This window comes from Clinocottus analis, unplaced genomic scaffold (assembly GCF_023055335.1).
Source record: "Clinocottus analis isolate CAN_PGR_092001 unplaced genomic scaffold, fCliAna1.0.p SCAF_6, whole genome shotgun sequence".
Classification (NCBI taxonomy): Eukaryota; Metazoa; Chordata; class Actinopteri; order Perciformes; family Cottidae; genus Clinocottus; species Clinocottus analis.
The window spans coordinates 14,708,079-14,725,900 of NW_027176218.1; the positions used below are offsets into that span (position 1 = coordinate 14,708,079).

The 17,822-nt window shown below is 44.0% G+C and overlaps 1 protein-coding gene across 7 annotated transcripts in view; it reads left to right on the forward strand.

Moving 5' to 3' along the window:
- The window catches only part of brsk2a (BR serine/threonine kinase 2a), a 146,690-nt gene extending 129,229 nt beyond the window's left edge, over positions 1-17,461 (forward strand). For 4 of the 7 annotated variants that reach the window (XM_068602787.1, XM_068602785.1, XM_068602788.1 and 1 more), the window contains 7 exons: positions 5,453-5,513; positions 7,501-7,708; positions 7,804-7,852; positions 8,878-9,001; positions 10,104-10,284; positions 11,313-11,402; positions 14,643-17,461. In XM_068602787.1, the coding sequence (XP_068458888.1) occupies positions 5,453-5,513; positions 7,501-7,708; positions 7,804-7,852; positions 8,878-9,001; positions 10,104-10,284; positions 11,313-11,402; positions 14,643-14,863 (934 nt within the window). In that variant the 3' untranslated portion in view covers positions 14,864-17,461. The remainder of the gene's footprint in view (positions 1-5,452; positions 5,514-7,500; positions 7,709-7,803; positions 7,853-8,877; positions 9,002-10,103; positions 10,285-11,312; positions 11,403-14,642) is intronic. The other 3 variants (XM_068602786.1, XM_068602790.1, XM_068602789.1) reach the window with 2 other exon arrangements.
- The last annotated feature ends 361 nt before the right edge of the window (positions 17,462-17,822 follow it).

Here is a 17,822-nt window from a genome sequence, read left to right on the forward strand (position 1 = left end):
TTTCCTCTTTTTATAATCTGGATGCATTGATAATCAGTTCTCCCATACTGTGTCCCACTTTCTCCGGATGCTGAACATTTCTCCATTTTTCTATTTTAGAAATGTGGAAGTCAAGCCAGAACTACACACCCACAAGGCACAGCAGACTGATTTAAAATCTATTTCCCCATCTTATTTCAACAAGCAATATATCATCACACGACATATTTCTGCTCAGAGGCAATGACATTTGTGACAGCGGGTAAGATTGAATCTGAGGGGGTGATAACCTGATCTGCCTAATGATAGGCAGATTGGCAGAGTGCTGCAAAAAGCGTTTTCGAGGCCTGGGACGTAAATGCAGAGGCAGCGAGAGCATATATTCTATAGATTTAAAAAAAATGTAGATATAAATTGTCAGATGCATTAATAACTCCTCACCGTAGCCCTTTGCCAACAACAAAATATCCAGGATTTATTTTCCACCTCATTTTACTGGGGGAAGCCACTTCGGAAGTTTTAAATCATTTTCAGGAGCTCCCACCTCTAAACACTTCTGCTTAATTCTTTCTGTTCTCTGGTGCTTCTGAATTTTACTTTAACATTCATCTCCCCGTGTTTCATCGGCTTTCCTCCGCTCCTTCATCCCTTCAGGCGATCCCAGTCTTATTTCTTTCTTCATTTAAAGGTTGCATTAGTTCAGACGCTACCTTCTGCCCTTCACTCTGGCTCACCTATTTCAGCCAAGGCAGTCGTTTTAAAATAGGCCAGTTTGCAATGACTTTATTGACCATAAAAAATGCTTTCCAAAACAGAAAACAACAGTTCAAAGATCGCACACTACTGAATGGCAAACATCATAAAGGGCACTGCAAAAACAGTTGTGACAACCTATACTTGAAGCAGGACCTTTAAGTTGACTTCGATGAATCTCAATAAAAAGTCACATCTGCGGACAGCAGCATATGAAATAGGGTTGTCTGTATCCTACATATATGAGCAGCTCCAGTCATTTCAAAAGCTCCGCTGCATCTTTCCTCTGTGCTACTTTAAATCAGTGTGTTTGTTTTTAGTGTTTATAGTCCTCCACCCAAATTTATTTCAGGGGCTCCCCCTCTTTTATCTTTCTCTCTTTCTCTCTTTCTCACCCTTCCCCCCTCCCCCCCCCCTCTGCTGTGGTTCCTTGTGTGCAGCTGACCTTTAGTACCAAACGCCCCGCCTCCTCCCCCCCTTCCTCTGTTTGTATGGAATTGCTATGCTAATGTAGAAATGCTGCTAGTTTTTCTCTGTCTGGCTTCCTATCATTGGGTTTGAGGCGGGGGGGATTCCTTTACCACAATCCATCCGCCTCCAAATCAAATCAAGTCTCTCCCTCGCTTTATGTTGCTTTCCCCTCCACTGCAATTCGCGGCTCTCCAGCTGATCGGTGGGGGGAAAAAGATGTTGGTAACAAAGCATCTGTGTAACTTTTTTGCCTTTTATCACATCCTTGTATGCGCTTTGTTTGATCATGTGCGTGCTTGTGTGTGTGTTTATCGGCGATGGCGTTGTGGAAGCACATGCGTAACAGAATAACGTCCAATGATTTGACTGACTTTCTCTGAACCTAACCTTATCTTTCCCCGACAGCAAACTTTTGTCGACAGCACAGAAGATTCGTAGAACTTCAGATCAGAGGGTGTCAGAGAGAGGACTGACTTTGAAACGTGTTTTGACAGGATACATTTCCACCAGCGCAAATGATGGAAGAGGGGGGGAAACGGTTTTATCTAAAATTACACAACGAAAATGCCTGAACCTCAATTCCTATCCAACATTTTGCCTCACATATCTCATGTAGGCAGTAATAATCCGATCAAATGCCCAGACTGCATTTTCATACATGTGATTGATGATTTGACTGCTTCTGTGAAGTATAATTGAATAGATTTGGGATAAATGCTGCAGTAGCCACGTCGCAGAGAGAAACACATGGAGATATTCTCACGGAAATGTCCACTTCCTCCTTTATACACCCCAAAGTATCATAAAAAGACATTTTAAGCTGAACTCAAAGCCCAAGAAATCCCACTGATTTAATTTTAAATCTTAACAACATGCCAGGAGAAATGAAGGGAGGTTAATGATATGTAAATGAAATATGGAAAAGTGCTGCAGTGTGAAGAAGAGAATATCAATTGATTTTTTTTTTCTCTTTACAGATCTGCTCTAGTTGCTTCATGCAGTTTGAATGTGTTGGGTTAGTCGGAGCAGTATTAATAAGTCAGGCTCTCATGCTAATTGTTGACTCTAATTTATTTAAGAGGCTCAAATGAGCACAAATAAAGCACCTTTACCACCGATGTCTACATCAAGGGTCTTACTACATTTAGCAATTTGAGATGCTGAGCTGTGAATATTAATGCACAAGTCCTCCGGTAGTTGTCAGGGCTCAGGAAAAGGAAATGTGTTGATCTATATGAATATCTACTCTACATACTCCATTGGCAGAAGAAAATTAATACAGAGACGGGAGAATGAGAAATAGGGAATTTTCTCCACCTGACTTAAGTCCCGCTAGCAGAGCAGTAGCCTTGTGTTTCGGCTCTGGCAGTGTTATTTGTTCTCTGTTTGACTCCTGGCACCATCCTTTACATTTTGCTTCACTTTTGTTTTATTTCTGTCCATGCTCTCATCCCAGAAGCCTTTGTACTTGTTCCATCTCCCACAGACCAACATTAGACCCAGTGCTTTGGATGGGACTCCGACGCAGCCGATGGTCACACACTGAGGACATGGGCCTCATTCCAAAACGCGCTGATGGGAAATGTTATCTTAAGTACTAAATGGGGAAAAAAAGGAAGATATGAATGAGTGGCCCCACATATATGCCATTAAACTCACATGTATGGGTGTAAGGGTTACATGTGTTATCATTGCCATCTTGCAATGCATATAGTTTTAGTTTTATTTGTCCAGGTGAGATATCCCTTCATGAGATGGGAATTACATTTATTTTGTGGTGGTCACTAGTGGTGAAGAGGAAGTATTTAAATCCTCTACTCAAGTAAAAGTTGCACTTAAATAATGTAAAATGACTATATTATATGTAAAAAAAAATATTGCATTTAGTAAAAATACTAACTGTAGCTGTCAAATAAATATTCTGGTGTAAGAAGTGCAATATCTCCCTCTGAAACATAGTGAAGTAGAGGTCTAAAATAACAAAATGGATATACTTAATTATGGGACTGAGGTATATTGGACCAGTGATGCTCTCGGTGTTGAAGAATTCAATAGCAGTGTGTGCATCCTCAAACCCCAGTATGAACAGTTCTCATTGAAACGGCTGTCTCACGACAAAGCAGTCCGATATGAAAACAGTTGACAGTGTGTTCTGTGAAGTACAGAGTAATTGGATATTGTATCTGGAAAGAGCAGTTGCTTTATGGGTTTTTAAGTTTTACTTTTAAATGCTGGGAGAACCACAAAAAACAATTCCACTCACATTAATTGTTTTTTGGGTGGAGGCAGACATCTCTGCAAAACTAAATCTCTCAGAACTTGGGCAAATAAAACTTTAACCTTCTGTCGGACTAGATACTACTTGAGAGCATGGTTTTTGTGATGAGGTAATGTTTGTAACTGACCCTACAAAGCGAGAATACACAGGAGCACAGCAGGCTTACAGTAGCTGGCTTCAGCATCTCCTCTGCTACCAATGTAATGACATGGCCTCTTTGTTACTATATGATAGATGATGACATATTACTTACATTGTGTCCACTGTTCACTATGAATAAAACACTCGTCAACAAAAAAGAATCATTTCTCCGAAGCAACAGTGAGCCTCTGACAGCCCGTTGATGTACCGTATTGCCATCTGTAACATTAGCTTTATGGAACTGCAGGTCCAACATTACCAGATACCGAGTGCCTCTATCAATATGCTCATGATGGCCCGAGGACGCTGTGTTTTGGCCATGTTTAGATGAAGTGTGATTGACTATAGGCACGTCTCAGTGGATTTAACAGATTTAAATGTAATTTATATCAACTGTCTGGTCGACTGTTCTCTTAAACAAGAAATCCTAGCCAACGTGGTCTGACGCCTACTCGTGAGTGTGTGTGATGTATTCACTCACAGAAGGGGCACTGAGAGAATTGCAAAAATAGCCTGAGAGTGGGTGTTTCTATATTTTCCTCTCATTGTAGCTGTGGCCTCCCTTCTGTTCTGTTTGTGTGTCTGGGTCTCTCAGGAGTAATATTCCTGCTCCAGTATCAGTTATTTCTTGTGGTGGTTGTAAATGTAATGCTCACAGGAGATGGGTTGCTGAACCCAAATAACTGCTTCTACTTTTTAGGAGATTGATATATATAGATCTTAATCTGGGCTTGTTATGACAGCACCGGTATCATTTTTATGGCTACTAGCGGTGAGCGTGTACACAGTTTTTTGTGTCCATGTGTGGATGCCTCTGTGGTCCTGTGGGACTGCTCCAGCACAAGGAATGAACATCAGTCTCCATTACTCTACCCCTCTCTCCCATCCTTCATTCTTGCATTCCTCTCTCCTTCCCGCATCGCACCTAGACCCCCTCATCCTCGCCTCACATTTGTCCGTGAGGTCTTCATCTACAACCAAGCAAGTTGAAGAAATACTACTTGTAGTGTCTTTATCCTTTCAAAGAGAGACAAAGGATCTGGAGGCTTGGCCACATGTTCACAAATGCATCAATGCTAAAAGCAAAAGAGGGGGGAGAGGGGTATTGTTAGATTGAATGACAAAAAGAAACAGTGTTGTGACAGTGAGCAGCTGGTGTTTCCAAGTGTTGACAGGCTCTGTTTGTGTGCGTTGTGTATGTGTTGTGCATGTGTGCGTGGGCACTTGATGGAGACAGATTGTCCCGTGATTGTTCATTTCTGAGCAGGGCTCTGCTCATAGGGGTTATTGACGGCATCTGCGGGGGAAAAGAACATGACAAATGGCACTCAACCAAATGTCCCACTTCATTTCCTCCCTCAAGATATTTTCTACTGATCCAGTGCTAAGGCCTAAAACTCAGCAGGTTTGTTTTATGACCAGACTTTAGACGGGTCGGAGATCTAATTTGAATGCTAATTCTGTGGAAGGCAACCTACAAATTCGCGGGAGAAGCTGCAGTCATATCAGCATATTTGAAAACCAAAGTGTGAGCTTAATTGGTTTGAGACCAATCGCTCCTCGTCAATGCTAGTCATGTATCTTGTCAAGTCGGTGCTTTTACTGTGTTTCCATGCTTTTATTGTCTTTGTGTGAATAGCTGTTGTGCTTGCAAAGGGCTTGATAGCTACTACTGTGCTTGGTATGATTGGTGACATATACTGTGTGGTGCTTTCTAACTGTGTGCAATATGTGACCTCCAAGCTCTCACATCCACCTGTGTTGAAACCTGTAACAGGTACACATGCTGATCCAACAAATTGCCTCTGTCCCTGCGTGTTTGTGCCACAGGTCTCGGTCTATTAGTGGAGCCTCCTCTGGCCTCTCCACCAGCCCACTCAGCAGCCCACGGGTAAGTCATGACCCTCTATGTACTTTCAGACACACACACACACACACACACACACACACACACACACTTGGCAACACACACCTGTTGAACCCAGTTCTTGTGTATCTAGTTGTTAATGTTCAGTGATTAGATTCATCCAACTCCTGCTGATCTCATATTTTTGCTGTTTATCTCCACATAAGGAAATAAAGACGCTCGCTACAGCTACATCGCCGATGCTTCTGATTAATGCATACATTAATGATAAAAGTGTTATCACTGTACCTTTCCGCACATGCAATATGATGGACTTTTCCTCTTTATTATTAGTCTGAGATAACGTTTATTTTTTCTTACCTTGAGCTTTAATTCACAGTTCAGATCTACCTTTGTGTTTTGTGTCAGCAGGGATTCACTATGATAAGCTCCTCTTATCCAGGGTTCATTTAGACTTTACATGTGTCTATATCGTTGGATATTTCTGTTAAGTAAAACATGCTAATGAACTTCCTCGAGAGACTCACAGTACCTTCTCCTAAAAGCTTCTTCTCTCTCTAGCCTATCTGCGTATTATCCCTGCTTTTGCTTTCTGTGGTCTGAGCTCTTTGGAAATCCAGCTCCAGGAATGCTTCTGAAAATCCAACTTGTTTTGCTAAGAGCTGGGGAGCTTGTGGTAAACTTTTCCAGCTGACTAACCTGAAAAGGCTCGGGATTAGGCAGGATCCTAAAACAAGCTCCTCGCGCCACACAGGTTCTGTCAGGCTGATCTGAAAGGGAAATAGATTACTTAGACCTCCCAAAGCCTGGCTTGTGCTCTCAAGGAGATGCTCCGTGTGGGGTTATTTTCTCAGATTTGTGTCTGAAAAAAGGGGAGGAATAGTTTATCAGTGCACCATTGTGGCTGCCATTTTACAATTACAAATCAAACAGATCAATAAACTTTACAGCAGAGAAACCATGGTGGTGTTCCTCCTGAAACTTCTCTCACAGCTGGCCTTTTGTCTCTCACACGTGTCAGTGTCTGCTTGCTTTTCTCTGCCAGCAGAGCCCTGTATGTTTTACATTAAATCCATCGTTTACTCTTTTGTATTTTTCATTTAATCGTGTGTAATGCTTGCTGTTCATTTCATTTATGTTTTCTTTTGACACAAGTCACTGAATGGTCTAACTGCATGTTTCTGTTTTTTCTGTCTTTCTTTTCTGTTAATGCCTCCTTCTCCCCCGTGTATGCACACATCTTACCTGCCTCCATATTCTTTGTCTGCCTCTTCCTTCTGGATGTGTGGTTGTGTGTTTTGCTACACGTTTCTGTCTTGCCTTACCTATGTGCTTGTCTGCCTGCACGTGTCCCTTCGTGTTGCTTTGTTTTCTTCTCCCTCTCCACCTGCTCTGGCCCTTGGCTGTATCGTGCTGCGTGTCTTCACACTGTGTTCTCTCACTCCAGCCTGTCAGAAAGTTCTGTGTACCGCCTCAGTCCCCAGACTTGTCGCAGTCCCCCAACACAAGCCCCTGCGCATCCCCTGAGCCCACCCCCAGTCGCACAGGGCCCCGTATCTCCACCCCAAATTCACTCGCTCCAAACAGTGAGCCCCTGCCGGCAGCACTCAACAAGACGCAGACGCTCCCCACCAAGCCCAAAGTTATCCCCAAGCCCCTCCAGGCCACACGATCCAACCCGCTCCCCGAAACTTCAGATCCAGCATCTGCGGCCAAATCGGAGCCATCAAGTCCCTGCCAACTCCCATCACAGCCGCCCTCTTCCTCGGTGCCCCCAACCCCTACTTCTCCATCCTCACCGTCACCCTTCTCCCCATCCTTCATCTCCAGTGCTCCATTCCCAAATAGCCCCCAGGTACGCCGGTCCAATTTTACTGCCAACCCCCAGCTCTCTGTGACCTTCAGTCCAGCGGTGCCCCTGTCGCCCATCCGGTTGCACCACTTCCACCCTGTGGTGCCAGTGCTTTCTTCATTCTCTGAATACCCGCCCAAATCTATCCCGCTCATACAGGTTACACCTCACCCTTCCCCTCGAGGCAGCCCCCTCCCCACCCCAAAGGGCACTCCGGTGCACACTCCCAAGGACAGCCCGGCCGGGACCCCCACCCCCACGCCGCCCCCCAGCCCTTCCATCGGAGGCATGCCTTGGAGGACACGCCTCAACTCCATCAAGAACAGTTTTCTGGGCTCACCACGCTTCCACCGCAGGAAACTTCAAGGTACTAATATTCCAGCAGATTTAACATTTTCATAGTAAACTTTTAAACTGTGTCACCCTTCTACCTTTTTATGAACTTTAACCTTGCTTCCACAGTTCCCACACAAGAGGAGATGTCCAGCCTCACACCAGAGTCTTCCCCAGAGTGAGTAGATACTATACCACCACTTTCATAACTATGCATAGCTGGCCATCCCCTCAGTCGTGGGCTCAAACAGGCTAGTTCCTGATAGCATGATGATTTGGAAAGTGTTACATCCATGAATGTTTGATTTGTGCCTGTCGAGTTCCATGTAATGACCTCAGGTCTGGTGTGGGCTGGAGAAGCAGTAGCAGGAGGTATTGGTTTGGTTATGAGAGAGGTAAGGTAACATGTGTGATGTTGTTGCGCTCCCAGGGGCCTGATAACTCAAAGTTGGCCTAGATATGCCTGTTTGGTTCGCTGGCTCTCTGGTTTGGCCATTTCCACCTGGCTGAGAAGAACATCCTGGCTGGAAGGAGTTGGGGAGATGGCTGGAAAAGACCTTCTCAGCTGGAATAGGCTTGATCATATTTAAAGACAGTCACACACCAGCTGTTTTAAGGCTTCTTATTGCAGAATAATTTGTCACTGCAAACATAACATTATGGAAGTATTTATTTTTAGGGGAGTGTTTCTCTTTGTGCTGAAGTTTGATTCTAGCAAATCCATCATCATTTTTAAGAATCTCATAACATATTAATATGTCACAGAACCCATATGGCTTATTAGTGGGTGTAAGTATACCTGGGCCAGTGGTGAATTCATCTACCTCAAACCTTCTGGACCTATGTTCTGCTCACATAGAGGCTCAATTATCTCTACATCATACATACACATGCATTAACACATACCTTGTTGCATAAAAGGTGAAGTTTCAGAAAACTTTTTCCCCCTGCAGTCTTAGCTTATTTCCCTCAGGGTATCCTCTGGTTGCTCCTTTCCGTTTTCCCAGAGCTGCAGCGATTGAGTGAGAGAATGAGAAAGAGAGAGAGAGCGAGAGAGAGCGAGAGAAAGGGAACTGTTCACCAGCTCTTCGTTTTTAAGGATGGTTTGATGGGTGGGTTTTAACAAGGAGCAAAAGGAAGACAATACAATATAAATGTACAGCTGACAATCTTCTTTTTTTTCTTTCTGTATTTTCCTTACAGACTTGCCAAAAAATCCTGGTTTGGTAACTTCATCAACCTGGAAAAAGAGGAGCAGATCTTCATTGTCATCAAAGACAAGCCTCTTAGCTCCATCAAGGCAGACATCGTTCAAGCCTTTCTCTCGGTACACACTCACAGTGTCTTCCTCACTTCATCCCTGCCTCTACTCCCAGCAGATCCCTGCGCCACAACTTTTCTTTGTAAATCTGAATATGCGGCAGCATTTCCTGTGCATCTGTTGGCTGTTGCCGGACGTTGCCTTTTCTAACAGCACTGGTGGTTGGAAATGCTATGCGGCAGGCTCTCTCTGAATGTTTGCTAACATGCTTCTGATTTATGTAGCAATTCAGTAAACTACTTGTGTTCAGTGCTTCTATTTTCTTTCTGACTGCAGACTCACTTGAGGTCAATAGAAAATCAACAGAGAGCATTGATCATTAGCATATAGATGCTTTGCCCTCTATCCCGTTTATTGAGCATTTGTGTGTGTGTTTAAGTGTATATTTGGATGTGTAGTGAGAGAAATTGAGAGATAGTGTGAATTGTATCTGGGTGTGTGGGGTGTTTTGTAATCAGGGTTTCCTAGTAAGCGCGGCAGAATCTGTATCAACAAAGCTCGGCAGTGGGTTGATATTCAGTTTACATAATTGAACAAAACCTATTCTCACCCCAGTTAAATTTAATAAAGTCTAAGTAAATGCAAACTCTGCCAGTGCAGGTCAATGTCAAATCTGTTTCCCCATCCCTGGAGGTAGCTCTTTTCCCCTCTGGATTATGCTAGCTGGTATTCCAGACAGGAGATTGGCACCTGAATCAGTGGAATTATACCTCTCGGCACACTCGTATTAATGGAATGTCAAACCCTCTCCAGCACTATGGCGAAACGTGACGATTTCAGAGCTCACCTGTTCATTGGGCATACAAATTCATTTTAGGTGGGAGAGTGCAATGTTTTTGGATGACTCAAGATTACATTATCTTAAGTCTCCCTGGCATGCATGGCTACTCCCCGAGGCATTAATCTCCTTGGAGTTCCAACTGTGGCTTGTAGTATGTGGAGGGTATTTTAATGAGGGTGTATTCACCTTGTCGTTTACAAGGTGTGGATAAAACATTTAACATCAATGCTCCCTATGTATAATCCCATCACTCACCTTTTTTATACTACCATTTTTTTTTTCTTTGTCCATTTTGCCTTTGCTCACTCGTCCTCTTCTTTCTCCCAGATCCCCAGCCTGAGCCACAGTGTGATCTCCCAGACCAGTTTCCGAGCAGAGTACAAGTCTACAGCCGGCCCAACAGTCTTCCAGAAGCCGGTCAAATTTCAGGTGGATATCACCTACACGGAGAGCACAGCGGCCACGAAGGAGAACGGCATCTATTCTGTCACCTTCACCCTGCTCTCAGGTCAGGACACTGTCATCTCACACCAAGGTCCTCACCCTCATTTTCTCTACCCGCTTATCCTGCATGCATTGGGCACAGTGAACCAGGTGCAGACCCAACATGTGGGAACCCCAGGCCTGTGAGCCAAGGAGAAGAGAGTAGGGCCCTCAGGCATAAAAGAACGAGTGCAAATATGGCTACTTTACTTTTACGAGTTTAACTATGTTTTACTCAGAGAGAGAACCATATCTTCTTTGTAAAGTAAAAAAGAAGTTCAATGCACCATGTTGGATGTAATGGGTATTCTTTTTGAATTCCTTCCTTCTTCTAATGGACAGAAAGGGTCATGTTCAACCTTCAGATCTTCCTGCTGATGGATCACAGGCAGAGAAACATGCAGTACACATTATGGGATCTTGAACAGTATTCCATCTTATCCGTCTCACCGAGGTCTCGAGAAATTCACTTTAAAAAGTGTGGAAAAGTATCCCTTCCATGTCGAGTGAAATGCTGTCACACTCAAAACTAATACAATTATTCTATGTTTGTATCCAGCCGACCAATAAACCAGAAGTTCTGCTTTCAAATGTGGGTGTCTTAAACTCACTGCCAAAAAGAATGACTGCCTCAGGTTTTTCAATGTTCTTGCAATCCTGAATGCTTGATAAGATTTACCCCCAAACGTCTCTGAGTGTAAGAAGATGAAGTCTGGCTATGCAAGATTACATACTAAGCAATCATGTGTGCATGCTTAGTCTTGCAGGAACACATGAATGCTCTCTCTCTCTCGCTCTTTTTCTCACTCACACACACATTTGAGCTGAATTGAGTTTGATAGTGGCACTTGGTTGTTCCCTGTCCCATACTGTATAGAGCAGGTATACAACAGGGGCTTACAGTAACACCACTCTTTGGCCTCCATGTATCATCTGAGGCTCTCTGCAGCTTCTCAAGCTCAAGTCACACTATGCACACCCTTACTTTCTTTCTGCTGCTACCTGTAGATTGTTTTTTCAACCAGTATGTCCTATTCGTGTGTCTGTGTTTAGGACCCAGTCGGCGCTTTAAGCGAGTAGTGGAGACGATTCAGAGCCAGTTGTTAAGCACGCATGACCAGCCAGGGGTCCAACAGCTGTCTGGTGAGTAGGAACTCCTCCTTTCAAAAGAAAAATACTTCAAAATCTTATCCAAAACCTCTCCACCCTTACTCCCACCGCCTCATCCGCCCATCCCACCCCCACACGAACCACTCTCACTGCTGAAGCTAAGCTAAATCCTGCCTTCCTCTTCCCCCGTGCTTGAAATCGCTGAGCCGCTCTCCGGCTCTCAAAACGGCTTCCTTTGCATGCCCGCGCCTCGCCGCCATGAAAGGGTGGGAGTTGCTCTCAAGCACCGACTGCGGGTCAAATGTTGCCTCGTTGGCCTGGCAGTGAAGATTAGAGTGGAGGTAGGGTAAGCTGATTTGCATTCTGTTACTCCTACTTCCAAGACTGATCGTCGGAGCTTGTCACCATGGCAACACCGCTGCACCTCAACGCACTCCCACAATGCACTGCACTGCACTGTGACACCACACCTGCTTTCTCTCTCTCTCTCTCTCTCTGGGTGCTTGTACAATAGGACCCCCCCTCCCCCTGTTTTCCCTTGTCCACCAGCCTCTTTTGGCTTTTGATCAGCCTCCAAAGGCACCAAGCAGAAAAGAAACCCTCTGACGGGCGACTTCGATCCCCGCCTAACCGTTCACCTGTGAACTTTGTGACGTTATTTAAATATCCCTCCATCTTCTCATGAGTTGTGGGCTTGATGTTGAGGCACTGGACGTGTATAAGTCCATTCTTTTCCCAGTGTGGCTACATCCTTTTCGCTCAGCACACAGTGTGGAAGACAAAAAGGAAAAGAAGAGAGAAATAGGGATCCCACTCCTCCCCATCTGCTCTTAGCGTGTCCTTCTTCTGCTCCGTGTGAGTGCGTCTCAGTCGTCATCATCTTGACAACAGCTCCACTTGCTGGTCACATGGGGAAACGCCACGGGCCTGAAATACCTCCGTTTTTTTTTACCAGGTGTGCTATGTTCTTGGGATGTCAATTCCACCTCATGCGTGAATCATAAAATCGGTGTCTCTATGTTTGTGTCTTTAACCCTTTAAATCCATTTCCAATTCCATGTCGGACTTTTTTGAACAGACATCTTGCCATCATACAGCTTTTGCTCTGTTACCATAAGTTGCGAGCGAGAGCTGCATCTTTGCACTGTGGCTTTTAGGCAATATGTCTCTCACTGGCACTGAGCTATGAACAGCAGTCATCACAGCTGTTGTGATTATCTTACCTCACTAGGTTTACCAATTACGTCTGATATTTCATGTTTAGGCTTATTAACAGACTGAAGGTTGAAATTAGGATGAATTATATTACATTAGGTCCAAACCACTGCTGTACTATGTATAATATGAGAACCACGTATCCATAGAGGATACTGAGGATATGACAAAATATATAGAATGATATACTATCATATATTTTGTCCGTCTAAATTCATTTCATGCCCTTACACCATCAGAGTATCGCGCACCGTAACATACATCTTAAAACAGGTCAACGTGGACTTATCAGTAATTAAAAAATGTGTTAAACTGAATTTCCTCCACCTCCCTACTTCCTTGTGACCTCCTAACACACTTTGTGTGCTACCTGACCACAGGGCCTTTGCAGAAAGTCACTGGCTGTAATTAAGAATTAAATTGGCTTTGCATACCAATGTGTGTCAAACAAAAGGCTTCATCAAGTCTTGGTCATTATGTCCCTTAATCACCCTGAACAGAAGCATACCTGGGAGCCCAGCTTAGGAAGACAATGGGAGGGCGTGGAACAATAAAAGGAGTGTAGCACACTTTAGGACTGCGGAGCAGAACCCTTCATTTAGAGGTCACCGTCTCCGTTTTATGGAGCTGCCGAGATCATTAAGATTCATGAGTTTTCCAACCATTTTTGGAAATGTGCAGATTTGGGCGGAGTGAAGTGACTAAATGGGGAAAGTCGACACACATGAGAAGGGAAGAGGGAACGTTTGGAAGAAGTTGGCTGCAACCTTTTTCCAGAAGGATAATGGAGCAGGCGAAGCCAACTGTGGCACATTCGGCTTCTACACACAGACACACACATGGGCAACACACAAACGATGAGATGAAGTTTGCCGAATTGCTGCGGTCTTCACACTGGCAGCATGTGCATATAGTCGGAGAAATTCCACTTTCCAACAGTCTTTCGGTGCGGATACACAAACGGACTCTCCGGTTCAGTGTGTGAATGTGTGCGTTTTGTCGTCTGTGCAGCAGCCCTGCCCGATGCTGTCACTGTTCATTTGTCGGCCCAAAGGACTCTATTGTGCAAATTGCATCTTCTGCCATCTATTCACATACGTTTGTGAGTTTCCAAAGTTGCGCTGTGCAACGGCCCTTAACAACAAAACTCTTTATTTGTTCCATTTCTCATGTTTTGTGTCCTTCCCACTTTACCTGCAGTGGGGCCCTGCAGAAAGAGCGAGTGCGTTTAGCTGGAGATCATTTGCATGCATACTTTATGACGCACACACGAAACACAAACTCAGCAATAGCAGTTAGAAAGATATAAACTTGTGTTATTTAGCATATTCACCAATTTTATTCAGCACGCAGCATGAGCTGGACTTTTTCTTACTTCAAAGAGTTGGCACAATGATATAGCCACCCGGCGTGTTTGATGTCTTTGTCCAGGTTTAATCGTTAGCTGCAGTGTAAAACTCCAAACTGAAGAGTGGAAATGTGGTCGATCAAAGGTTGTCTCTTCTCTCCAAACGTCACTGTGTTAGATGTGCTTCTCTTACAGTGGCCACGAGGCGGACAGCCTCAACATCAGTGTTATGCTTTAGCAAAAGGGGAGGAGACACAGACTCATTATCCTTCAAGGTCAACGTTGTCTTGAGACGACCAGCGTTCTCATTGTCCACCTTCCATCATCTGCCCGGCTTCTGGCTGTCCCGAACTGCTTGGGCACCGACTCACACAGATGACACGCCCCGCTTCCTCTTTCTGCATCGCACAGTTGAAGAAGCTTACCGTAGTCTCAGGCTACAGAGGCCTACGCTGACTCTGGTCAGCGCCTCTTTACTTTATTTCTAGTTTGAGACTGAATGGCTCTTGTGTGCATTCCTGGGTTGTGCTGTGACATGTGCATGGTCGATCATCCTCGCTGTGTCTGTCGGTCCTCCTCGCCTCTGCTTGTTCTGTCTTACGTGTAGCCTCGTCTCTGTCCTGTGAACATCCCTGTTCATTTGTTTGTTTGTTCTCTTCTCTCTCTTCCCTTTTTTTGTCCTCTTTTTTTCCCCCCGTTTGTGTATCTAGGCAGCCCGTTGAGTAACTTCTTTGACGTAATAAAACAACTTTTTTCAGACGAGAAGAACGGACAGGTGCCCTACCCGTCTGGCACGCCCACCAAGCACTGCCCCTCGCCCATTCACGTCCGGAGGCACGAGCCAGAAAATAATGACACCAAATGCCCCGCCGCGGGCCGAGACAGAGTCAAGTTGTCGGTGGCATCTTTGGGGACACAGGAGGAGTCTTAGACGGAGAGGCTGTGTAGTGGAGCCAGTGCTAAAACCCATCACAGTATCGCTATAAACCAGTGGCACAGAGAGAGAGAATATATGTATATAACTAGGTGTACATAATAATTGATGTACATTCTTTTTGTATAACACTAATTTATAGAGAGATAGAGATATATTAAGAGAATCAAAGTAATATTTTATAAACGGCATACTGCACCTCCAGTACATGATGAGAAAAACACACATCAGTCCTTCCGCTCCCTTTCTCATCACCCGTTAGCATCCACCATCATCATCCTCCCCTCCCCCCCTCTACTTCAACCATCTAATCGTCTATGACCTTTGCTCTGCTAACCTGTGTGATGACCTGACTTGTTTCTGATACCAGGAATTATCCAGAAAACCTATTAAGCCCCGCCTCCAGCACCCTGCTCTGTTCGCCTTCCCTCGACCACCCTTCCACCCCCCCGAGCATGCCGATAGAGATGGACGTTTGTTGACGGAGGACGGTTTTTTAGAGGTGCGCTGAAAAAGGTGGTGGGGGGGGTTACCATGGAAACAGACCCCCTTCATCTCGACTTCTACCTTCATCTCCCTCTACGCCCCTTCTCCACCTCTGGCAGTCATCAGTAGAAGTAGATGAAAATACCTTTTTGTGTCCCCCCCCCCCCCCCCGATCGTAGGAACACGCAGACACACACATGTGCACGACTAATCCCAATGAAACAAAAGACGCACACTCCCCGAACCACTACCCTTTCCTTTCAAGGAGTATTCATCATCATGGCAACGAGTATTTTACGAGAAGACACGACACACACAAAACATGTACATGCTTACATGCACAGGTCCAGTTTGCACAGAAAACTCTGGGATGTATTAACAAGAACATGAACAACGGCAAAAAGACGACGTGGAGGAACTGATTCAGAGGAGGAGAGCAGCGGCAGGGGTTTTGTGGAACGCCCAAACGGCCGACGCGGATGCTTGCTGGATTGTATTTGTTTGCTTTTTAATGTACTTACTTTGTGAAAAACTGGGTTTAAGATACTGACTTTATTAGACTTAACACTATTGCTGCAAATGAACTGGAATTGTGATTTCAGAGAGGAGCTGGGTGTGAGCAGAACAGGGCAGAGGGGGAGATGATATGATTATTTGGGGTGGAGGGGAGGGACGAGGGTGGGTATTCGGGTATTTAAAATGAATGATCTATTCTGTTGTACAGACTGATATCATTTCTTATGTATAAAAAAATGAAATGTCTAGTTGTGACACTATGTTTAGATACCATAGGGTGAGGTTGCTGAACCTGCGCCTGCCACATACTGTAATTTTAAATTCTTCTGTGTATTTTTGTTACATGATCATTTATGTCCTTGTTTGAGTGAACTAATTATGATCAACACATTCCTGTTTGTGTTATTTGCAGCACTTTGTCTTTGGTTTTCCATTTATACCTCTCTTAGCCTCACTTACCAGCAGTAGAAGTAGAGGAACAAAAAAATGATGACGTGACAAATGCAATTGTGGATATTTTTGTATTTCTGTCCCTATTTATTCACATTTCTCCATCACACTGTTTGATTTCCTAATTTATTATAACTTGGCTATTTATATGAACAAAGCTGTTAGGTCAGTTGAATGTTATTTATTACCCTCTTGTGTGTTCGTAAATGGGGCAACATTTGAAGAAAAAAATTAACTTTTTTTTCTTTAGTTTTGGTCTACATTTAACAGAATTATGTGAACATCGAGTAACAAATTCTCTTTTTCCCTGACCTCTGTAGAGGGAAAGAGAACTTGTGGGAACTCTTGAAAAAAAAAAACATTTACCAGTAATTTAAGAATGTAGACTTAGCCTCTTTTTGGAGAGGGAATATGCTCTTCTATTGATATTTGTCAGTTTCATATTATTGTGCGTGTAGGCTGGGCCTGAAGAGAAGGACTCTACAGATCCAAATCTACTTCTTCTATTTGTAAATATACAGACAAACTGTGGGGGTTGATTGTCTTCTCAACCATGCTGGAGATTCCTGCTCTATGCTTTTAGTCTGTAGTGCTGTGTGCATGTCAAACATGAGCTTTTCTTTGCATGGCTTTAGTGTTCATGTTCCATGCCAAACTCACTCCTTCTCTCAGCCTTCATCGATTCTCTCTCCTCAAAATTACCTTTTAACGTTTTAAATCTCCTCTCTATTCCCCCCCCCCCTCTCCTTCCCCTCCCACCCTCGCCCCTCTGCTTTTATTTCTGGCCTTCTTTTTTTATTGTTCCCTCAATCCCGCTAATCTTTCCCTACCACCTCCTCTTATTTTGAGCACAAAGTTTTGAACGATGCTTCCTTTACTCTGTACCTCTCTCCCTGGAAGGTTTGGATGTCTGCTCTGTCTACCTGGTGGTAGAAGAGACACAGTGAGGGGATATCAGTACACAAACACAAAGCAATACCCTATCGTTCACTTTCCTTTCTGTTTTTTTAAATGGGAAGTTTGCAGCACCGAGGACGTCTGATGATTCTAAGGACCAGAGTGGTCTTTAGACAGAGCAGGAACAAAACTGACTGATGTAATCCCCATATAAAATAACTGTGAGCATCTACAGTGCTGAAACAAATAAACTCATTAAGTTACTCTGTGTTTGTTTTCCTTCTTTGTACATAAGAGTAGAGTAAATCATAAGGGTATGGTTTTTAAATAATACAAAATATTAAGTGCTACAAAGCAATACAATTGCAGCTTAACTCAACAGTCATCTGGTGTACAAGACACATTTTACAATCTTGCCAAAACAAATTAAACTCACCAATCTGTCTTCCCACAAAGCAGCGGCTGAGTTGCGCTGAAGTGTGTGCACGGGCAGTTTCGTTGTACGCAACTAGAGATTGCAATTTTCTTGTAAACTGTCGAAAAGTCTAAATGTTATCCTTTTACTTTGTTCTTATCTTCTATAATGGTTATTTACATAAAACACACC